Source organism: Prinia subflava, chromosome 23 (assembly GCF_021018805.1).
Source record: "Prinia subflava isolate CZ2003 ecotype Zambia chromosome 23, Cam_Psub_1.2, whole genome shotgun sequence".
Lineage (NCBI taxonomy): Eukaryota > Metazoa > Chordata > Aves > Passeriformes > Cisticolidae > Prinia > Prinia subflava.
This window is the reverse complement of record NC_086269.1, coordinates 3,959,580-3,983,348: the sequence shown is the minus strand read 5'-3', so window position 1 is coordinate 3,983,348 and position 23,769 is coordinate 3,959,580. Positions and strand designations below refer to the sequence as shown.

The window sequence follows — 23,769 nt, the reverse complement described above, 5'->3', positions numbered from 1 at the left end:
TAAATAACATTATTTATGGAACAGATTTCCTCCAGGTTGTGTTACAGGGATGGGGGTGAACGGGGCAGACCCCAGTGCTGGGTGAGTGGAGGGTTTAGGACATCTCCCCACCCAAGAAAGCAGAATGAGCTGAGGGGTCTGGCACTGGCATAGCAGTGATTTGTAAGATGTCCTTTATCTTCTAAAAAAGCCACTCTGATGCTTTCTCTCCATATATTTTTGTGGGTTTTTTTCTATGCAAACAAACAAATTTCCCATTTTTGTAGTACATGGACAAACCAGGCTGAACCCCCTCATTGCTGCCATTGGTCCCATGGGATTTTTCGGGGCTTTGGAGTTATCTCAGGGGCCTGATGGAATTATGCTGTGGGGTTTCCTGGTACTGAAAACCCACAATATTTTAATTTTGTTTTGTAAATGAATATTTAAAGCTCTTGGAAATTTAAAGCCGGGAGGGAAATGCTTGAAGCCAAAGATATAAGATTCACCGGGATAATTTTAGAGGGGGAAAAATTAAATGCCATGAAAACATTTTATTTTTTCCTTTTCTAAAGCAGGCTTTAATTTTCACTCTGAATTTCTGATGAGTGCCATGAGTGTCTAAATTACAGCTGGGGAAATGGAACTCAGCATAAAGAGCAGACCTGTGAGGAAGCACCCACCAACACAGAGCTGCCTGGCCCTGAGGGTTTCATTGGATCAACATGTGGGAATGAGGGTGCAGGCTGGGGGCTGCAGGCACTCATTACAACACAAACCTGGTGAAAAATGAAAAAAATTACCAAATTACCACTTTGTAAAAACACCCGGAGGTGTCCCAATTTAAATCTTCCCCCAGGTGTTTTTGTTCTTGTTGTTGGGTTTTTTGTTTTGTTTTGTTTTGTTTTGTTTTTTGTGGGTTTTTTGTGCTCTTTTTTTTTTTTTTTGTGTGTGTGTGTGTTTTTAATTTTTTTTTCCTCTCTTTGCTCAGGCACTGCAGCAATGAGGTGTTTAATCACAAAAATATTGATTTCTAACCTCGTGGCTCAGGGGAGGGTGGTATTTTGAGGCTGCTCTTGACAAAAATCTTCTTTCCTTCATCCCGAACCGGAACATTTCTGGGTGTTTAGCAGCCGCTGTGTCCTCCAAACCCGCATCTCTCTGTCCCCAGCTCTGAGGCCATTTTTTCACTCCTCAGCGCGGTGTTTCCTGTAACACCCGGAGGAGCTGGGAGGGATTGGGCTGCCCTTGGGGAGCTCAGGGGGAACGAGGGCACCTCCGGAGCATCTCCGGGACACCTCCGGGGCTGGGGTGTCCCTGCGGGGGTCGCACGAAGCCGAGGAGTTGGGGACAGTCCCGGGGCCCGAGGAGCTGCTGCATGCGGCTGACCCCGCGGGGCACGGCAGGGGTCAAACACCCCCGGGCACATCCCGGGGCCCATCCCGGGGCCGGGCTGTCCCCTGCCCCCTCTCCACTGTCCTCTGCCCCCTCTCCACTGTCCTCTGTCCCCTCTCCACTGTCCTCTGTCCCCTCTCCACTGTCCCCTGTCCCGTGTCCAGTGTCCACTGTCCCCTGTTCCCTCTCCACTGTCCCCTGTCCGGAGTCCCGTGTCCCCTGTCTCCTCTCCTCTGTCCCCTCTCCTCTGTCCCCTGCCCCCTATCCTCTGTCCTGTGTCCCCTCTCCCCTGTCCCCTCTCCTCTGTCCCGTCTACTCTGTCCCCTGTCCCCTGTCCTCTGTCCCTTCTCCCCTGTCCCCTCTCCCCTGTTCCCTCTCCACTGTCCCCTGTCCCCTCTCCTCTGTCCTCTGTCCCCTGTCCCATCTCCTCTGTCCCCTGTCCCCTGTCCCCGCTCCCGCCCGGCCGCGCCGCTGCCACCCGGGGACGGGCACAGCTCTCTCATTTGCATATCTCCACCGCCTCATCCAATGGGAAGGTGGAACTGGAGACAGGCAGGCGGTGCAGCCAATCAGATGTGAGCAGGGCGGGGCCGGGGCTCGGGGCGGGGCGGCCCGGCCAGGCGGGCGCGCGGGGCCACTCGGAGCCGGGCGGCGGCGACAGCGGCGACAGCCACAGCGACAGGTGGGACCCGCGGGCTGGGGGCGCCCCCCGTGCGGCCCTGGGGTCCCGCGGGACCCCGGGTGGGGCTGCAGGGATGCTGGGGGTGAGGGGGGTGCGTGAGCGTGCGGCAGTGCGGGGTTGGGGACAGGCTGAGGGACCCCGCTTGGGGACCTGCGGGGGGACATCGGCGTCCCGAGCGGGGCTGGGCGGTGGGGAAGGGGATGGTGGCTCCGCGGGGTGAGGACAGCAGCGGGGTTCCCCCGCGGTGGTGCCCGGGCAGTTCCCGCAGCGCTGCCCGGGCGCGGCCGGGGCGCGGGGATGCTCCGGCGCACCCCGGGGTGCTGCGAGCCCGCGGGGATTTTCCTTCTCCCCGCTTCGCCTCTCCCCATCCGAGGCTCCCGGGCGCAGCCGGAGCGTTTCTTTTGACACCACCGATCAGAGAGACCCCGCAGGGTGTGTGCATCACTCTGCAGAGCCTTCGGCAGCAGGTAGAAGTGGTTGCACAAGGTAAAGGTGAATTTTTTTTTTTTTTAATTTTTTAATTCTGCGGTTTTCCCCTCCTCTCCGGGCATAAAAACTCTTCCAGAGCTTCTGTTTTTAAAATGCACGTTCGAGTGAGCTTGCTCTTCCCAGGAAACTGCGTTTTACACAATGGGCTGTAGGAACTCGAGGGGATGTGTCTATCATCGGTGTGTCCCCAGGCTGCAGCTTACAGCTGAGGCTCCAACGCTGCGCAGCATTTCTGTCCCCAGCGGTGCAAATAATAAAAGTACCCTTAAAAATAAACTATAACGAAAAAAAGAAAGCCAGGAGCTGATACTTTATGGTTTTAAAGATAGAGTTTAAATAGTGTCTCACCCTAACGAGCTGTTAAACCTGAGGTGGATATGAGGACATCACTGGGAACTGGCATTAAAAGTTAAAAAAAGTTGAAAGCACAGATTGTTCCTTCCTTTAAAACATGAGAAAGCTGCTTCCCTGCTGCCTCCTCCCCTGTCCTGTTGAAGGGCTGGAGAGAAGAAAATCATTAAAAACGTCTGGCAGAGCCTGTGGCTGGCTTTCACGGGCTGTCTTTCCAAAGGTGCTGAGGGTTTAATTTGGGTGGCAGTGCTGCAGCTCAGAGATACTCGGGTTGTATTTCCAGCCTGGTACTGTGGAAATGGGACAACATTTCTGGGAAGGGGACAGAAACATCCCTGACAGAGAGGGAAAAATGTCCACGACCTCCAGGGGGTTAACCAGGAATGTGGGGCTGAGCAGGAATCCAAAAGCTGCAGGAGTTTTGCAGGGATGGAGGGTCCTGGGTGGGTTGCTGGTCCTTGAAGGGGTGCTGGTCCTCATCCCCGGCATGGTGGGTGATGGCAGCACCCTGAGGGGTGCAGGAGGACAAGGCCGGGTGTGATGGAGCTGGGGGCTCACAGCAGCCAGGGGTGCTGGTGGAGGAAGGAGTGGCCGAGGAGTTTTCTGAGGGCTTGGGTGATGGAGAGGGCGTTTGTCCTGGGGAAAACATGTGGTGGCATGGAAAAAATCCCCAGCAGATTTCTGGGCAGTCAGTGAAGGAGTTTTCTCCTCTGCTGAAGTGCACAGGGAGGGGTGACAGCATGTGGCCTCGCTGGTGGCTCTGAGGGATGGAGGGGCCATGGGGGGAAGGCTGGCGTGATACAGACTGCCCGTGGTGCCCATCCTGCTCAGAACAGACATCTCTGCTAGGATAATTGCTCATGCCGTTATCCTTTCTTGTTTGTTGGGTTGGTTTTTTTTAAATAAATGCAAATAACCCCATCTTCCCAAGGCTGCGTTTGCCCAGCACACACTTCAGTCATGTCGAGGTCCTTTCCCAGCACTGTTAGAGCACCTTCCTGCTGGGATGAGCCAAAAAATGACAACTGAGTAAAATGTAAACTGAGTAAATGCTGAGTAAAAAGCAAACTGCATCCCTCAGGAACATCACTGCTGTGGAGTTATGGTTGTTTTAGTTCATTACCTGCTTACAGAAGGAGAAAGTTTGCTGGAAGGTTTGAGATGCTTGGCACCAAGACCTCCTCAGGCTGGCTGCAGCTCCCTGAGTGGCTCAGGGGAAAAATATTTTGTAAACGGTTTAAAAAATGGTTTGTTTTCAGTTAATTCTCGTTTTGTACTATTTTATATCAATTTTATTTTATACTCCCTCTCGGTTACATGGATTTTTATAAAGTTGTTGCAGCCCCTTGAGGGAGCTGTGAAGCTCCTACTGATCTTGTACAGAGAACGGGGAAATAGATATTACTTAGCAAGGATTTTTTAAATTATTATTTTAATGCTCTGTGCTTGTGGGTGTAAAGAAGTGGCCACGAGTGCTCTACCGTACAAGTTGTTCATGTAACTTGTTTGTCATGGAGCTGACAGGCTTTTTCCATAACTAGTAACTGTGATTAGTAAGGATTTCTGATTTTGCAAGCGACTGCGTTGGAAAATTAGGAAAATAATAGTAAAGTAACTGTCTGTAGTAAAGTCTTCACAAAAAAATTAAGCCAATTTTGGGGACAATCAGGGACTGTAGTTAATTCATCTCCTACCTGCAGTGTCCCATCTTTGTAAATAGCAGCATTGCTCTTAGATGGAAAAATATTCTCATTTCAAGTACTTTTTGATTTACATTAAATGTAACCACTTAATAAAAAAGAGCCCTGGGAGGCACTGCCTGGCAAAGAGCATCACTCCTGGGATGTGACAGCATCCCAAAAAGGAGCCCAGGTGGGCTGCAGCCTCCCTGCCCGCCCCAGGTGTCAGTGCCTGTCCTCAGCACTGTGCTGGCAGGGCCTGGGTGGTTCAGCATTGTCCCCAAAGCCGTGGTGTCCTCTGTCCCTCCTGCTCCTCACAGTGTCCCCAGAGATGGCACTGCCACCCCCGTCCCCTCCTGCAGTTTGTCCTCTTGTGATGCTCCTCCCAGAAATCCTCATTTGGCACTGGAGCAGGCTGGTGTTTCACTGGGAATTGCCCAAAGTAATTTGGGTTTGCCCAAAATAATCTGGTGTTTATAGGCCCCTGGTGCAGATGGGTTTGGGTGCTGAGTTATTTCTGGGTGCCAGATGCTGAGCTGGGGATTCCCCCCTCGGGATTTGGCTCAGGGATGCTCCAGGTGCTGCTGAGCCCCTGTGGGTGGGGATAAATCACCAAACACAGCATTCCCAGGGCTCACCTGGCTGCAGGGTGCTCAGAGAAAACCCCAAACCTGTGGCGAGCAGTGAGATGCTTTTAGAAACAAACGAGCAAAAAATTAAATAAACCCAAGTTTAATTGACACGTTTATTCCGGAGAAAAACCTAAATTAAAACGGAATTGGCAAGCAAGGAGTTTTTTGTTTATTCACATTTTTGTATTTGTTTTAGTCCCCCCTCGAGCTGTCACTTGAAATTCAATTTGCTCAGCACTGGTGTAGCTGCTGCCAGGAGGGCTTGGACTTCCCTTGGTGTGCTGTATGGGAGGGAAACTTCACATTTAACAGCCAGAGGTGGAATATTTAATTCCAAAAAGCCAGACTGGTCTGTTCTCCCTGGTTGTTTTGACCAGGGGAGAAGACACGACTGAAAGGAGCCTGCTCATTTTTGGTGGCAGAAAACCCAGTGAGAGGGTGCCAAGGAGTGGGTAGTGGGATGTCAAGTACTTTCTCACATTTTACAGATGGTTTATATAACCTGCTTGGCTATATTATTATATTTTTTTTCCTGTCCAGTTATATAATCCCAATTTATGAAGGCTTTAGGAAGTTGCATTCCCCACTGTTACGTGTCTCTATATTGTGGCCTCTGAGCTTGTTAGGATGCTGTGCCTCCCTGCCAACACCAGGCATCTCCCAAGAAGCTCAGGCTGGAGTGGAACAGCTGTTTATACACTCATTATTACTATATTTCTTTTATTATTTTGCTTTAGCCGTCATCAAAAGCTGTGTCAGCCCCTCAGGAGCAGGATGGCTGCAGGCTGTTGCCTCTCCCTGCTGATCCAGTGCAGACTTTGGGCATTCCTGTTTTTTCCAGTGTGTTTGAGGAGCTGTTCATTGTGGCAGAGACTTGCTGTGATTTTTGAGATGGAAGCAGCTGAAATCCTTGCTGAGGCCAGGGGTGGTTTTGGGGGCAGGTAGGAAAGGAGCTGCAGAGCATCCGTGTGTAAAATCCTCAGCCTCATCCTGCCCCTGGCACCTTCACCCCTGGGGACAGCAGACACCCATAAATGTCTGTGGAATTTGCTTTCCCCAGGATAAGTTTGTCCTTCAAAATAAGGGAGGGAGCAAAGAAAATGCTGCTTTTTTTTTTTCTTAATTCCCTTTCACATGAAAGTGGAGGGTGTTGTGTCTCTGGGTACCCACTCTGGAGGAGATGGACCACAGGCTGCTCACAAGAGAGTTCAGAGGAGCTTTATCCCTTTGTTTTTGTTATTTTTTTCTAATTTTGAAGTGGCCTGGGAAAACCACCAAGCGAGCATTGAAAACCAGCAGAAACCTTGCTAGAAAACCAGCAGAAGAGCCAGATTATTTTTCATGGGTTTATATTGTAAACTGGGGGTATAAAACCACTCCTCTCTGAAAGTCTTTTGTGTGTTGCTGGCATGGGCCTGTTCACCTCACTCCAGGGGATGCAGAGAGACTGAACCCATCTTGCTTTTCCCTGAGATATTTATTCTGGCAGGGTTAGTGACCCATCCTGCTCACTTGTTCCTCTCGCTGCAGCTGAGGAACAGCCTCTTATTCCATGTATTTTTGTAAAAAAATAAATTAGTTATGACTTGAACCTTAAATAAAACCATTTCAGAAGCTTAAAAATATTAGCTAGGCAGAATGATGAAGCCAGCATGATGGGAACATCCACTGCTGTATTTAAGTGAGCTGGACACACCAGTTTTCTTTTTCACTTCGTTATCCTCTTAATTGTTTTAAAACCTTCCCCTGTTGCTGCTTTGCTGGTAAGAGGCAGACACCTCCTGGTCCTTGGGAGGTGGTTGGGGACTCTGAAGTGTCCCCATGGCATGGGTGGCACTGTCTGGTACCCTGGGTTCCCCCTGGAGCAGGGACTGGCCATGGATAAAGGAGACCAGGGGTTGTTCTTTGGTCCGTGGTGGATCAGGGCTCACCCTGGGTGCCATGGGGGCTTCTCAGGATGCTGGAGGCAATTCCAGCAGCTCTGTTTGCATTTTGGGTTTTTGTTTGAGTAGAAGTTGCCATGCCCAGCCCGCCCGGGTGTTGCCCGCTTGCACATCGTGCATGCTAGGAAGTAAATTGATCCATTTGCTTCCCAAGGAGTTCTTAGTTGGTGAACAATAGTTTCAATTTAATGGCTTCCCTGTTTATTTTGAAGGAGAGGGAAAAAGTGGCCAGGATTAAAAAAAAAAAAAAAGAAAAAAAATTTTAAAAGTTAATTAACTGTGATGTATGAGTGTGAGCTATGGCACTCAATGTCTGGGTCTGTCCTTATGTGTTGGGGTGCAGCTGAGGGTTATGGGGAGCTGCTTGTCCATCTTAGGAAGGTCGTATTTTGTTAAAAATCCCAATTTTAACTCATTACCATCCTTGGTCTCTGCTCAGCAGGTTGGCCCTGAGGTGTCTTAAAACACCCTCATCCAGCAAAAATCACTGCTCTGATCTTCCCTCTCCTGCTGCACAGGCACGGCTTGCTCAGCAAGGGATTTTATTAGAAAAAAAAGTAGTTCTTGTGATGGAAGGGGAAGCAATCCACCGTGGGACAGTGGAGAGAGTCAGTGCTGCACTAATTGGGTTATTCTTCGTTATCAGTCTGTGCTGGGGCTGGAGGATGCACGTGCAGCCCTGTGCTGCTCTCCAGCTCGAGGGGCTGGGATTTGGGGTGATGATCACCAGGATCCAGGGCCCCACATCCCCCTGCTGTGCCTTCAGATTTGTTGTTTTTAAGCCTGACCTTTGCGTGTTCAAGAAACTCCCTCCTGTGTTGCAATCCGGAGCTTTCAGGGCTGTTGTGGTGCCGTGGAAGTGAAAGTGCTTTGTGCTAAGTGGGTCTTAAAAAACAACCCCCAGAGCAGCCAGCTCTTATTTTTTCATCCTGTTAATTTTCATCCCAGTGAAACAATTGGACAGGATATAGCCTTGATTTATTTTTTTTAAAAGCTGATGGTAAGATGCTGTTTTGTGGAAACAGCGAGTCAAAACAGGTTTTGGCCATAATCTTCATCACCCCTCTCTGGCCATGGTGGAGCATGATCTGTGGTTCAAAACTGCCCTGTTCTCTCCTCTTCTGAAATCCTGAAATCCTGTTTTAGAAAAAAGGACATCTCTCTTTAATTTTTTTTTTTCTTTTTGTGCTCCCCTCTTCTTACCAGGTATTTCCCTGCCGTGTCTCTGGACCTGGACTCTCCCTGCACCTCCAGACCTCCTCCAACGATTGCATGGTGGCAAGGTGAGACCCTAAAACCCTGCTCAGCCTTTCTCTTCCCCATCCCTTTCCCCTCCTGCGAGCCTCTGGGAGGGATCTGCAGCATGAAGTTTCCATTTGGAGCTGGCAGATTCCCTGTACGCCGATTTCTAGGAAACGTGGCTGGGGCTGGTGTGGTTGGTGAAACCCTAGCATGTGTGATACCTGCCTGTCCTCAGCCCAGGGTCACACATCTGCATCCCATTCTCCTCTCTGAATTTTCACCTTTTTCTCAGTGCTGGCAGACAGCAACACCTGCGTGGAGAGGGAATTGTAAAATTAAAAGCCTTGTTTTTATTTATTTCTGTGCTTCTCCGACCCATCCGTGTTTGTATCCCAGGGAAATGGAGCAGTGTGGATGCTCAGAGGAGGGAGGATGGTTTATCCTGGTTTCATTTACAGATTTACAACATTAATCTTGTGGGTAGTAGCAGCAACGGGAAAGCAGGATCTGCTTGGGGTGTCAGAAACACCCAGGGGCTTTTGCACAGAGTAATTAATTAATGCCCTCCCTGTATCCAGAGTACACAAACAAGGAGATTCAGGCTCTGACACCACCAGCAAGCTTGCTGTGCTCAGTGACATCCCTGCCTGCTCGCTATTTAAACCTCGGGGAGTAGCAGATTTTTTATTTCCTTTTCTCCCTACAACACTTTGTTTCAAATTAATTGGCATTCTGGCCCGTGGCCAACCTCCTCCTGCCGCTCCAAACGGGAGATAAGTGGGAGCAGTGCACTCTTTCCTCTAACCCAGTTGGAGGCGTTTTTGCTGGACAGAGAAGCCGTGAGCTCTTTCACAACGTGGGCCACATCTCTGATGGCTGGGTCTGGAGGGCTCCATCCCTCCCACTGCTGCTGACGCAGAGCTCTCCCCTCCCGCCCGCCTTGGCCAGCTTCCCTGGATGACTCCTCTAATTGCTTACGTAGAAAAATAATGAGAAGGATGCGTAGGGTGTATTTTTAGATGTCTCTTGGTGGGATTTAGCAACAGGCAAGCCAGAGCCAGCACCTCCCTGTCCGTCTCCTGCATCCCAGTTGTGGCTGCTTGGTGGACCTGGGGAGGTTCTGTCCCAGGAATTGGAGATTTTGGGAAAGCTTCCCTGGTTTTTGGGCTTCTCCTGGTCCTTGTGGGTGGGTTGTGGATGATGTGTCCCTGGTGCTGCACAGGGTCAGTGCTGGGAAGCCCTGAGCTGGTGCACGGTGTTGATGCCATGCCCATGCTGGGATGGGCACCACCACCTCCAGCTCCTCTCGGAGAAGGCTGTGGTGGCCTGGAGACCATCCCAGCACCCAAAGCATTGGATCATGGAATGGTTTAATCGGAAGGAAACTTTAAAGGCTATCTAGTCCAGCAATCCCACCATGAGCAGGGACACCTTCCACTAGCCCAGGTTGCTCAAGGCTCTGTTCAAACTCACCCAAACATTCCCAGGCATGGGGCATCCATCACCCTTTTAGGTAACCAGTGCTTCACCACCCACAGCATCAAAAATTTCTTCCAAAGTAACCCATGGCACATTTTCCACTGACTACCTGTGAGATAATGGGTCTCACCACATGTTGCTTTGCTTTTTAAATGCTTTTTTAAAAAGATGCTCCCATCTGAAACCCCAGCAGTGCAGAGGAAAGGGAGCAGATGCAGAATCTCATTAAATGCCACCCCAAAGACTGTGATAATTGAGCCTTGCAACAAGTAGTTCCCTTATTTTTCTCTTTGCTTCTTCCATTTCAGGGCTCTTTGTGTCTCAGTGGCTTCCTGTGCTGGGGGGGCCAGGCTCCAGTTCTTCCCTTTCCACCCGGGTACGAGGAAAGCAATTCTTCTTGCAGCGCGACTTATCTGTCCTTGGAGCTGAAAACATCCTTTCTTTGCTCTTTTTGAATCCCCCAAATGAATGATTTCTCCTGCTGGTTAACATCAGCTTCCACGCCGAAGACTGTGGGAAAGTTTTGCAATTAGAGTGGCTTTAATAGATCTGGTTTATGTCTTAAAAAACCCATCGCTTTCTAATTCTCCGTCACATGTTTCCTTGATGATGTGTCGCCCAGCAGTGCAGCTACCAAAATAGCCCCATGGTCTGAAGGAAATCATCAGGAAATATGTTTTTGAAACTGTAGGCAATTCTTTTTTTTTTTTTTTTCACCAGGAACCATTGGAAAAAAGTCTGTGTTCAATGGAAAACGTGGCTTTTCTGGCACCTTGGCTGCTTATGTGGTGACATTTGGGAGCACAGTGCTCCAGCAGTTTGCCCAAAAAACCCCTCCAGTTCCTCAGATTCTTGCTGTGAGTTTTCTCTCCATCCACCCAAATAGCTGGGATTTTTTTGGTGTTGGGTTTGCTTTAATTTTGGGGGGAAATGCTTGCTTGTGCATTGTCTTTCCATGCAGGGGGACAAACCCTTTCCTCTTCCTGGGGTCCTGACGGGGTGTCCTGTGTCCCCCCAGGTCCAAGGAGACCATGACCACTGATGAGGCCACCAAGAGTGAAGGGGAGGTGCAGGCAGCAGCTCTGGCTGAGCGTGGGGAGGACATCACCCCAGCCAAGGACCGAGGGGTTCTGAAGGTAAAGGGGGTCTGCTGAGAGTGTCCTGCCTTCCTTGGGGTGCAGGGTCACCTCGCTGGGCTGCAACCCCAGCCCTCAGGGTCACACTTCCAGGGCTGTAGGATTGACTTCTTTCATTTCAAAGGCAAAGGGGATGAGCATTTCTTGGAGTAAAGGAGGTTGGAGTGGTGGTTGAGGCTGGTGGGCCAAGGCTGCTCCATGAATTTCGCTGCTATTGTGTTCCTAATCAGATTATTAGCTGTAAATCCGCAAAGCATTTCTGTGTGTGACTCACAAACATTAGAAAGAGCACATCACTGAGGTCATCCAGTCTGCTCCACAGCCCCTTTTTCATATTCAGGGCCGTTTCTGGATAGTTCTGCTCCTCAGCACTTACACTTCTCCACTTGAATAGGACCTTTCCTCCAAGAATAGCATCCTCCCCTGCTCCATCCTCAGCTCGAGAACTGCTTGTTCCCGGCTGCAGCGTTCAGAGAAAAGTGTTGACAAGGAGTGAGTAGTGACTGACACACCCCTGTGAGTAAAATGTGTACGGACAGAGAGCCTGTGGAGCTGCATTCACTGCAGGTTTGGAACCGTGGTGTTCTTCCACCCAGTGTGGACTGGTCTCTGCTCCCAGCCCTGTCCAGCTCCACTGCTGTGGTTCCAGTTTCAGATTTGTTTTTAGGAGCTGATGAAGGGAAAATTTAGGGACAAATAATAGCCCTCCCCTAGCCTTCCTGTTATTTAGGAATAGGGTGTATATACGTGTGTATATGTAACTTTTAATGTAAATGCATATGTGTGTCTCTTTCCCCTCCACATGCATCCTTTGCTATCTCACGGCCCCAGCTCATGGCTGGTTTCTCTCTCTCAGATCATTAAACGACCTGGGAGTGAGGATGAGTCTCCCATGATTGGGGACAAGGTTTATGTGCACTACAAAGGGAAACTGGCCAACGGGAAAAAATTTGACTCCAGCCGTGATCGGAACGAGCCCTTCATCTTCAGCCTGGGCAAGGGTGAGCTGGTCCAGGGGTGCCCATCCTTGGCAGGGAGGAGGGCAAGGGTGAGCTGGTCCAGGGGTGCCCATCCTTGGGATGGAGGAGGGTGGGATCACCCTGGGGCAGGGGGATCAACTGACCCTGTTCAGGACAGCTGGACAGTGTCAGCCCTGCCTTAAGTGACTTCTAAATGTGGGGTTTTTTTGGGTGCCACCCTTGCCACATCCAGGCTGGGTTTTTTTCCTGCTCCCTCCTGCCTGATGTCTGCCTTTCTCCTAGGTCAGGTAATCAAGGCGTGGGACATTGGGGTGGCCACCATGAAGAAGGGAGAGGTCTGCTACCTGCTCTGCAAACCCGAGTATGCGTACGGCTCTGCTGGCAGTGCCCCCAAAATCCCCTCCAATGCCACCCTCTTTTTCGAGGCAAGTAATGCTGGTGAGCTGGTGTGTGGATGAGCAAGCTCGCAGCCTTTCTGCCTTGCCAGCCAGCTCAGAAATAAAAATGTAAAAATTAATAATAACTAAAAAAAAAAAAAAAAAAAAAAAAAAAAAAAAAAAGCCCAAACAACAACAACAACAAAAAACCCACAAAAAAAAATCCCCTCCCAAAAAACCAACCCAGCCTGGATTCCTGAAACGTGTCCCTCTGCTCCAGGAACCGCTGCCAGGGCTTTCTCAGAAATGTGTGTCTGAGCTGGAAGGCTGGGACTGAAACTCCGGCTCAGGAGAGTCCTGGTGCTGGGGTGGGGAGTGGGCAGATTCCTGGTTTCAGCATGCACATGGCAAGGAGAAAACAGCTGGGAAATGCCTCCAGGTGCTAAAAAATCATTAGTGCTGAGGGGTGGTAGGAAAATGAAGTTTTTGGCACAGAGGGCTCCCTGGGTAGGGCTCATTGGGACACAGCAGGAGGAGGGAGTCTGGCCTAAATTAAGGCTCAGTTCTTCAAAGTCGAGTGTAGACTAAGCTGAGGGTCAGAGCTGGTCCCATCAGAGGAGGAAGGGGAAGCTCCTGCCCACACTGGGGGACTTTCACAGCATCTCCCAGCAGCAGCTGTGCTGTACCCTTACAGGTACAATAAACTTATTTTTGCTGTTACTTTGTGTTATGCTTCAGGTCCTGGATGTGTCCCAGTTTCTAATAAATCGCCTGTATTATGCTGTGGTTTGGATCTGGGTTTTATGGGCAACTTCTGCTCGTCAGCTGAACGGAGAATTAGCTGGCCTGGTTCTCCAGCCAGGGGATGAACTGCTGCTTTGTGGCTCTCCTGTTGTTTTTCTCTTCTCCTTTCCCCCTCCCTACGCTCTGCCCACTTTTTCTTTATTATTTTTTAGGTCGAGCTGCTCGACTTCAAAGGCGAGGACTTGTTTGAGGACGGAGGAATAATCCGGAGGATCAAGAGGAAAGGAGAAGGTTACTCCAACCCCAATGAAGGTGCTACCGTGGACAGTGAGTGCTGGTCCTCTGTGGGACAGCTGGAGGGACCAGAGCTGATCCCTGGCCAGGAGCTGCTGGCACTGCACAGGCTGAAGGTGGCCGTGTGTCCTGGTGGGATGCAGTGACATCCATCCAGAGGCCACATGGGCTGCAGAGCAGCTGGGGATGCTCCTCTGAGCTCTCCCTGCCTGGCCCCTCTGGTGGCTCTGCCAGAGCTGCTGCCCTGCAGGGCCGGGTGGAAAAAGAGCAGCCCAGGAAAACCCTGGAGCTGCTCAGGCAGCGGCTGGGGGAGGATGGAAGAAGCAAACCCCTGTGGGGTTTCAGGGCTCTGTTGTCTCCCCCAATCCTTCTGCAGTGTCCAGGGTGCTCTGGGATGTGCCAGCTGCCAAAATTCCTGGCTCTGTCTTGCCTCCAAAGCATCACTTGCCAGCCTTTCCTCCCTCGACTCTTGCTAAGTGTTTTGGACACTCAGCAGCTTCTTTGCTCTCCTCGTTTCAATGTTGATGGTATTTTTGAGGGGGTATCATCACATTTCTTACAGAATGGGGCTTTTTCCTTCCCTTATGGCCACAGGGCTGCTGATGGTGGGGAGAAGGAAATTATTACAAGGGGTTTGCTGAGGCTGGGGAGGTCTCAGCTGGCACGGGAGGATGAGGAGCTCACATCCCATTGGGCTCTCCCTCTTCTGGTCCCATTGCTGGAGCAGACATCTCATGGGGCTGGCCAGGGGAAGGCAGACTGGGGTTTGGGGTTTTTTCTTTCCCAAGAACCGCTCAGACACACACAGAGCTCGCTCCATATGGGAGGCATTTACTTTCTTTTCTTAATTCCACAGCTCCTGTACACAAAGATCCTCAGGTCCCTTTAGCGACTGAGAAATTGAATCTGAGCTGTGAGAGCTTATAAAGCTCGCACCTTTCAGTGGCTGGTTCTTCTAACGAGGCTCACTTTTAGGGAAAAATGAGATTTTGACTCAGATTCTACTCTCTGAGTGGTCACTGTGCTGGGGGTGGCACAGCAGCTGTGGGGACACAGCAGTCCACCCTGGGGCAGGGCTGTGGTGGTTTTACCTCAGCTGTGTGTTTTGGGAGGTGCTGGAATTGGGCTGGAAGAAACCACGCTTCCAGGAGCAAGAACCTCCGGGTTTTTATAGGCTTTAAGTTTTCCAGACCCTAAATCCCAGTTCTGATCCCTAAAACCTGTGCTGCAGTTGAAATCTGGCATTCCAGCTTTTGTTACATCCTTTCCCCCCCCACCCCTCCTCCTTCTCCGTTTTTAATCTGAGTACAAATTGCTGTCAGCACATCAAGTTCGTGTGCCAGCCGCACTCAGTACACTCTGTTCTCAGCTCTTCAAAAACAAAATCGCTGCAGGCACTGAGAGAACAATAAGTCAGAGCTGCAACCGGAGTGATGTTCCTTCAGTGACTTTTTTTTCTCTGTAATCCAAGAGTGGCTGAACCAGCTGACCCACTCCTGGAAACCCAAGCAGAGATTTTCCCCCCTCCCCCCGTGCTCGGTGTATTTTCTGTGCAATTAAAACGGAGCAGAGCTATCCTTGGAAGGAAGGATCACAACATCCCCTTGTGCATCCTGTTTTAAAGTGGATCTTCCCACCACCACCGCATCCCGCAGGGGATGTGGGACCTGGGGGAGCTGCAGTGCTGCTTTTGGGGTCAGGGGTTATGGATCTGTGCTTGCTGGGAATGTGCAGGGAGATGCACGGTGCTGTGGGGTGGCTGGGTTACCTGTATTTTAGGCAGAATTTTCCACATTTTCTGTGCCTGAAAAACCAGCCAGCTTGGTTTTGGGTAAGTGCAAAAGCAGAGGTTTTGCTGAATTTGCTTTTTGTCCTCATCCCAAGCTGGGTGAGCTCTCAGCAGCCCAACCACCGAGGTCACTGTGCACCAGTGATGGATGCAGGATGTGTCCCCGGGAGCTGGCAAGCACCTGAGCATCCTCTGCTTGAGTCCCAGCACGGCTTTGGTGGCAAGAGGGGGGTGACAAGGCAGAGCCTGGTGTCCTGCCCCTTCAGTGGGGAACCCATCCTTGGGTTCTCTATGGCAGCTGGCCCTGCCCTTGGAGTGGGGGCTGCCAGGTCTGCCTTGGCCCATGCCTCTCCTCCTGAGCACTTCTGTAGGTCCCAGGGCAGGGCATGGACACAGATTTCCCTCAGCCCAGGCTGCAGCTCTCCCATGCAGAGCCCAGACCCTCAGGGCTGTTTCTGGTGCCCAGCTTGTCCTGCCCCTCACCTGCCACCACAGCACGATGCTCAATGCCCTGCAGCACCTCAGGTTGCATTCTGTTCCCCTCAAGCAAAGGTAAAGCTCATGTCTTTGCAGTCTGCAAAAACCTTTAGGCACAGTTGTGAATTTTTCCTCTTACAAAGCTTTTTCCCCTTGTTGTTTGTTTTGGCTTTTATTTTTTTTTTAACAGTATGTAGGAGTTCTTTGTGAAATTGCTTTTTCTTGATGCCTGCCCGCATGTGTGCACGCCTTTTACCCCACAAGCAGAATGCAAAGGCTGTAAAAATGTCCCCAAAGCCTGGAACGTCTTCAGGTTTGAATAAATAAAGAATAATCTTGCTGTGGAAAGCCAGCCAGGAGTGGCAGGTGGTGAATGTGCCAGGTACCCAGTGTCCGCTCCGGCTGCGCTTCTGCCAACGTCTGGGGCTGGAACAGCACGGCTCCTGGTTGAAGATTAAAAATAAAAAAAGTTTATCTTGTACTTTGAGTTCTCAGAGTCAGGAGAACACGGCCTTGTTTTGGAGGCAGGAGTCAAGGCAGTATAGCACAGTATAGAAGATTTGTAATCACCGTGATAAACTCTGCGTGGCGCCGTGCCAGGAGCAATATCCAGTTCCAGTAAGACTTGACTCGTGCACTTGAGTACGAGGGGAACATATTAGTCACGATGTTTATCTGTTGTTTAGTCCTTGCTTAGACAAGATATGCCTGCCTTGCTTTTCAGCAATGTTCCCAAGCCCTCCCCATCCCTCTTCTCCAGGCTGCCCCCAGCCCTGGGTCTTCCCTCTCCCAGGCTCCGCTGAGTTTTGGGTGGAATGCTTTATAAAATGCTTTCTGAGAAGCTTTGGAGCCCACCTTTCTCCGAGGTTTGGGTGACTGTGGCTGCCATCCTGCCTCTCCTGCCCCTCTGCAGTTCACCTGGAGGGATTCTGTGGCGGCCGCAGGTTCGACTGCAAGGATGTGAAATTCGTGGTGGGCGAAGGGGAGGACCACGACATCCCCATCGGCATTGACAAGGCCCTGGAGAAGATGCAGAGGGGAGAGCACTGCATCCTCTACCTCAGCCCACGGTGAGGAGCTTCCCCTCAGGGCTGCTGGGTGGGAATCAGCCTCCAGCCCTTGTGGAAGGTGGTGATCCTGCAATTGGGACTCTCCAGGATGTGGCTTTTCTGGCACCTTGGCTGCTTATGTGGTGACATTTGGGAGCACAGTGCTCCAGCAGTTTGCCCAAAAATACCCCCCAGTTCCTCAGATTCTTGCTGTGAGTTTTCTCTCCATCCACCCAAATAGCTGGGATTTTTTTGGTGTTGGGTTTGCTTTAATTTTGGGGGGAAATGCTTGCTTGTGCATTGCTTGAGAGTCTCAGAGAACACCAGCAGGAACAGCAGGAGTAAGCAGTGGCATGTAAACAGGAATATCGAGATGCTTAAAAAAAAAAAACAGGTGAAAGGGCTTTATCCAAGTGCAGGGTCTGAGATGAAAATGTCTCCCTGGAAATGAGCAGAGCTGGAAAGAAGCCTGTGTAAAAAGATGGCTTTGATGCAGCCACAAGGGATAATTCCCAATATATCCATTGTACATCCACGGGGACCTTTGCTCATGGAGAATTACATCACCCTGTCCCCAAAACGTTGGAAAGCTGTGGGTGGCAACCTGGGTCTGCATTTATGGGCAAGCTCTGCTGAAAATAAGGATTTTTTCCCCTCCTCTGAGTGCCTCCTCCTGCCCTGCAGGTACGGCTTTGGCGAGGCAGGGAAGCCAAAATTCGGCATCCAGGGGAACGCGGAGCTGGTGTACGAGGTGACCCTGAAGAGCTTTGAGAAGGTGAGGGCAGAGGTGCTCCACTCCCTGCCCGGGTTCCAGGAATGTCAGGGCCTGTGTAGCCTCCAGCCTTTGTCCCTGGCGTGGCTGCAGCCCAACCCCTGCTGAAGTGGACACGTCACCGAGGAGCTTCGTGTTCTTAATTTGTTCTTCTCTGTTGGTTTGTTTTATTCTTGTGGCTGAGGTCCAAGGCTGGGTGTCTTTGTTGTTCCTAACCTTGTCCTTTTGTACTTTCTTTTTATTTTAATTTTATTTTTTCTTTTTCCTTTTTTTCCCCCTTCTTCTTTTTTCTCTTTTTCCCCTCCCTTTTTCTCCTTTCTTTTTCTCCTCTTTCCTCCTATTTTTTCTCCTTTCTTTCTCCTTTTCTATCCTTTTCTCTATTTTCTCCTTCTTATGCTTTTTCTCTCCTGTTTCTCTCATTTTTTCTTATTTTCCTTTTATTTTATTCCCCTTTTGTCTCCTTTTTTCCTCTTTTTTTTCCCCCTTGGGCTGCACAGATAAAAGCTGATCCACCCAACCAGCCCTGTGGAGCTTGGCTGTGCCCATGAAGAGGCTGCGGATGGGATACAGCAGAAATCCATGGGATTTGCACATCCCTGGATGGGTCCCCTGCCTGTGCCATCACTGTGGCCAAAGCAGGGGCAGGACCTGTCTGCAGGCTCTGTGCTGCAGCCCTGATGAGCCCTGAGTGTGACCAGGCTGTCCCAGAGGGTGGCATGGTCGTGCTGGGGCAGGGGAAGCTGCTCTGCTGCCCTGGGAGTGCTCCAAGTGTTCCTTTGCAGGCCAAGGAGTCGTGGGAGATGGACACCAAGGAGAAGCTGGAGCAGGCAGCTGTGGTCAAGGAGAAGGGCACGATGTATTTCAAGGTTTGTGAACGTGGAGGTGGCAGAGGAGGGGAGCTGGGATTGAATTTGGCAGCCATCAGTGTCAGAGGAGCCTTGTGTCCCCGGATAGGGCTGGGGAAGGCGAGTCCTGCCCTCCCTCTGCCTTTTTCTCCCTCCTTGGTACTCCCTGAGATGTCTCATCCTTTCCCAGCACTGCCTTGGCTCTGTGGGCTCCCTGCAGAGCAGGACAGCAGATCAAACCCTTCCCAGGCCAGGGCCAGTGCTGAGGGGATTTGCATTCCCCTTCCCAGCTGGGGCACCCCAGCTCCCCTCAGTTCTGACCCAGCTTTTCCCTGCTGTTCTGCAGGAGCTGGGATCCTCCTCCTTTCCTGTATTTATCAAATCCCCACATCACACTTGTCACCTGCTCACGGGACATTCCAGGGGCGGACTGAGCCTCTTTTTGCTCCTTGCAGGAAGGCAAATACCTGCAGGCAGTGATTCAGTATGGGAAGATTGTGTCCTGGCTGGAGATGGAGTATGGTTTATCTGAGAAGGAGTCGAAAGCCTCTGAGTCCTTCCTGCTGGCTGCCTTCCTCAACCTGGCCATGTGCTACCTGAAGCTGCGAGAGTACGCCAAGGCCGTCGAGTGCTGTGACAAGGTACAGGTGCCACCCCCCTGGGCCACCAGAAACTGAAGACAGGCAAAATTAAGAGAATAAAAAGCAGTTTTAATTATTGAAGGGCCTCCAGGTACATTTCAGGCAGATGAAGCCTCCCCAGGGGCTACACCCAAAAAAATGGGTGGCAAGTCATGGATTTTCACAGTTTTATAAGTTTGGTTCATTTGCATATTGGGGGTTAATCTTCCAATTACAGCTTCAGGTAATGAAGTCATTTACCCCAAGTTTGCTCTCCCCCAATTCATTTTTGTTTACATTTCTGGGGGCCTGAGGCAGTGAGGTGTCCTTGATTCCCAGGTCTGGACAGGAATTGTTTCGTCTGACCAAAATGGGAAAGCAGCAGCTCACACTGTGTATAGAGTTTGGAGTTATACACTAAAGAACTGCAGGATTACAAACATGAAAAATAGAAAAGCTAAAATCCTAAGGCATCAGCACAAGCCTGGGGGATGGAGCATCCTCTTTTCCTGCATATTCTTGTTGGGTGCTTAGTGTTTTTTGGGTTTTTTTTTCAAAATTCCTTGTCATATAAGAAGGAATTTCCAAACAGCAGTGGGATGGGAGCACCCCATCTGAACCTGGAGGTCCCTGTGGATGCTGAGTGCTTGGAGACTGCAGGGCCATGAGGGCTTTAGGGGTCCAAAATCCACCTGGGCATGCCTTGAGAGCAGCTTTTCCTCCAAAGCCAGATGGATGTGAATGGATCTGTGCAGACTGAGGACCCTGGGGTGCTGGTTGGGCCTGCCCAGGCTGGGGCTGGGCACTGAGTTCTGCTCTGGGTGTGACACAGGCTGCCCTGTGGAGCTGCACAACTCCAAGTCCACCAAGGGCTGGGATGGGGCTTTGCCAGTCCCTAAAAGATCTGTGACTTTGTCTTTGTCAGGAAACTTTGAATTATTTTATAAAAGGCTTAGATTTAAGCATCTTGTATATGGGAAATGTATGGGATCTTTGTGTTAATCTCAAAGGTAAATCACACCTGAGGTGTATATATGGCTTTTACTAAAGGAAAATAATCATTGCTAAAACAGAGAGACAAAAGGGCTTGGATTTAGTCTTTATACCTGATTTCTTGCCTGTGGGTTTGTTTCCCATTGACTACCACACTCATATTTTATTTTAAATTTTAAGCATTTCAAGTACTTTAAGCATTTAAGTATTTTAAGCAAGGAGAGAGAATAAAACCATATTAATGATCTCCCAACTGCTGATGGAGACGAGGCAATTTTTGTTGAGCAGGATGCAAGTGCTCTGGAGATTTGAAGCCACCTTGTCCTAATTTTGACAGATTTATTGAGGCTTCAGTTGTAGGGGATCTCTGGGGAGGGCTCTGAGATGTTAACAGAGTCCTGTGTGTGTTTCCAGGCTCTGGGGTTGGACCAGGACAACGAGAAAGGCTTGTACAGGAGGGGTGAAGCCAGGTTATTGATGAACGAGTTCGAGCTGGCCAAATGTGACTTTCAAAAAGTGCTGGAAGTGAATCCACAGAACAAAGCAGCGAAATCCCAGATCTCCGTGTGCCAGAAGAAAACCAAGGAGCACAACGAGCGGGACCGGAGGATCTACGCCAACATGTTCACAAAGTTTGCAGAGAGGGATGCAAAGGTCAGTGTTGCTCATTTTTGGCCATCCAGGGTTGCTTTAGGGTTGTGCTGAGGGATGCTTGACGGGTTTGTGATGAGAGGAGATGGGTTAAACCAAATTAAATTAGAGATCAGGTTGAGGATGGAGGGATAGAGCCTGCTGCAGTGGGAGGAAGGGTTTTACTGCTTGGTCTCTCTTATGCAGAGGCTGCCATCAGGTGCTCGATCAGCAATGAAAGGATTTGCAGTGTGAGCTGGCAGGGGCTGATAACAGGGTCAGCATTGGGGTTTCATTTTGCTGCTCCTGGCTAGTCATTGTTGATGAACTCCTGCTCGCCAGGAAAATGAAGTATCATTCCATCTCTGGCAGGGGTATTTTGAGACATGATAGTGTGGATTTCCTGAAGCTGGTAAGGCAATACCTGTTCCTCTGCTCAGCAGAGAGATCGCTGTCTCAGAACAGGCTCCTGTCCAAAATTCCACTGAACAAAACCCGGTGTACTGTAATGGGAGAGGACACAGCTTTGCAGGCCATTTGCGTGGGTCATTTTTAGTATAATCTCTTCTGAAGTGGTGTCTGGAGGTTGAGGCTGTGGATTAAGTGACTGGTGCGGCCCCTGGGGAGCAGCGTGCCAGGGCAACCAGCTTGGGCAAGGAGCAGGGCCAGCCTGGCCAGGTGCTGGCACTGTGCTTGGCTTGTGTGGCCAGCTGTGGTGGGCACAGTCACTGATGGAGCAGGCACAAGGCTTCCCTGTGCCTGAGAGCTCCTCTCCTGCACCCTCTTGATGGGCTGCACCCATGGCTCTGTCCTGTATCTCCACTCTGACACTGCTGCCTTTCCTCCTCACCCCTCTCTTCCCTGCCCACCCATCCCTCCATCCCTCCCTCCATCCCTCCCTCCATCCCTCCCTCCCTCCATCCCTCCCTCCATCCCTCCATCCATCCATCCATCATCCATCCATCCCTCCCTCCCTCCATCCATCCCTCCCTCCATCCATCCATCCCTCCCTCCCTCCATCCATCCCTCCCTCCCTCCATCCATCCCTCCCTCCATCCCTCCATCCCTCCATCCCTCCCTCCAGGCTCACTCTGTGTCAGCCCCCTCCTCCTGCTGAGGTGGTCACATCATTCCCAGAGGTCCCACACCTTCCCCAAAAGCTGCCTCAGCTTTAACCTCTGTCAGCCACAGAGTCAAGGTTACAGAACCCTCTGGTGTGAGCTGCACTGCTTGATGGGCACAGGGCAGTTGTGGGGGCAATTTTGCCTCTCCCCTTCCAGGCCAGCCTGCCTGTGCCTATCCCCAGCATCCCTGTCATTGTCTTCCCCTTCCCTCTCCCATTTCCAACTCTGTGTTTCATGTTTGGCAGGAAGCAGCCAGCAAAACTGGTGTGGAAAAAACAGCGGAGAAGGCAGCGTGTGAAAAAGGGACAAAAACTCCTGGTGGTGAAGGTGAAGAGGCTGAAGGACACGTATGATGGAGGAGGAGGGGATGGGATAGCCTCGTGCCCTCGGCCCACACTGACAAAGGTTGCTGCCAAACCTTGGGACACGCCAGTGTTTTCTTGTAAAGCTTGTTACAGTTTGTGTGATCGTGGAAGCAAAAAGCACCTCGCAAAGAAAAGCGACCCCATCCCACTGCCCTGGGTGCACTGGGGGCAGAGCAGGAGTGGCAGGACACCATGGGACCACCACATGTGGAACAAACAGCATTAAACAGCAGGGAAAATGAAAAAAAAATATTGTAATGATAAATTAAAACTCTTGGCTCCTGGGAGGTTTCCGTAGACAGCTCGCTCCAGCTCCCTAGGCTTTGTGTCCACTCCGAGCACAGGATGCTCTGAGAGGAGCTGGGGTGTGGGACCTGCTCCCTGAACATGGCAGTGCTGCCTCTGCTTGTCCCAGCACAGCCCCGGGGGCAGGGATTGCCTTTGTCCCCTGCTGACTCCTCGCCTGTGGCCAAAGGGGTTGTGGGGCAGAGCCAGGAGGGGAACCCACACGGCCTCTGCTGCAGCCCCTGGGTGCAGGGACGTCATTAAAGCACTGTTTGGGGAGGGGGGCACACACAGATTTTACCTTCTGAAGGAGCTGGTTCCTGTTTCTTTAGAGAGCAAAAGCCTGTCTGGCTTTGCAGGTGCTCAACCCGCAGCCTGCACCCCATCCCTTGGCTCCTGGCTTTAGATGGGAGTTTTATTGCTTTTTTTGGGATAATAAAAGAGCAGGTTGACAGGTGGTTCAGAAAGCAAGTGGCTGGGTCTGAGCTGGTGCCATGGGTTTGTCACTGAGCAGCTTTCCCAGGGTGAGGGGGCCCCGGGTGCATTGTGTCCCTGCCCCGGAGCTGCTGCTGCCTCCTCAGCCACCAGCCCTCTCCATCCTAAAGGGACACTGTCACTACCCCATGAGAACAGCTCTCCAGTTGTTATTTTTCCTGTCTCTGTAATGATACTCCCTTTTGGAGCTTGAAAATAAACAACTGAAAGAAAAAGGAAAAGAACCAAAGCACTCCTTCTCTGGATCCTGCTCAGGGATTGGGGTGGCTGTGGGGAGGATGGGTGTTACTCCTTGGGGAGAAGATGCCCCAGCAGTTGAGGGATGATTGGTGTCTCCAAGAACCAGTGCTGCCTCTTTATCAGTGCCATTGTTCTCTGGAGAGCCAGAGAAGGGCCAGCAATCCGTGCTTTGGAAATGCCTGGCTGGGGAATGCTCTCTGGGGGTCTCAGCTGTATTTCCAGCCTGGGAGGTTTATCCTTATGCTTTTTTTACCCCTGCCCTCCAGTGTATTCTTTTGGGAGGGTTTTTCCTGAGGGTCAGCTGGGTGGGTGGAGGAGTCACTTGTGCCCCTTGACTGAGGGTGGAGAGAGGACACAAAGCTGAGCCAGTGGGGTATTAGGACTGCCCATCCCTCTTTTATACCCCCCCTCAACAATCTTGGAGGCCAAATTTGGTTAAAATTCCTCTTTGCTGGTCCCATCAGGCGGTACCTGAAGCATCATTTCTCAAGCTGGTTTGTTTTCCCACCTGCAGCAGTGGCACAGAACCCACGTGGCTGCTGCAGCTGCTCATCCAGAGCTGGGGTTTTCTACCACCATGGGCTGCACCTCCCTGGAGGCTGCTGCAAGACCCAGGGCCTCTGCAAAACCTGGGCTTTTTATTTTTTCTTGCAGGGCAAAAAAGTCTTTTTGGGGGCAGCCCA

At 50.9% G+C, this 23,769-nt stretch overlaps 1 protein-coding gene across 2 annotated transcripts; it reads left to right on the top strand.

Moving 5' to 3' along the window:
* Positions 1-1,975: 1,975 nt before the first annotated feature.
* On the top strand, positions 1,976-23,075 carry FKBP5 (FKBP prolyl isomerase 5). 2 transcript variants are annotated; one of them, XM_063418358.1, is made up of 14 exons: positions 1,997-2,056; positions 8,357-8,433; positions 10,180-10,247; positions 10,592-10,728; positions 10,890-11,007; positions 11,864-12,008; positions 12,270-12,412; positions 13,321-13,435; positions 16,582-16,738; positions 17,402-17,492; positions 18,272-18,355; positions 18,790-18,975; positions 20,362-20,601; positions 21,947-23,075. In XM_063418358.1, the coding sequence occupies exons 5-14, from the start codon at positions 10,903-10,905 to the stop codon at positions 22,052-22,054; spliced, it is 1,374 nt and encodes a 457-aa protein (XP_063274428.1). In that variant the 5' UTR covers positions 1,997-2,056; positions 8,357-8,433; positions 10,180-10,247; positions 10,592-10,728; positions 10,890-10,902; the 3' UTR covers positions 22,055-23,075. The 2 variants fall into 2 exon arrangements, with proteins under 2 accessions (XP_063274427.1, XP_063274428.1); XM_063418357.1 differs by lacking the exon at positions 10,180-10,247 and having other exon boundaries at positions 1,976-2,056.
* The last annotated feature ends 694 nt before the right edge of the window (positions 23,076-23,769 follow it).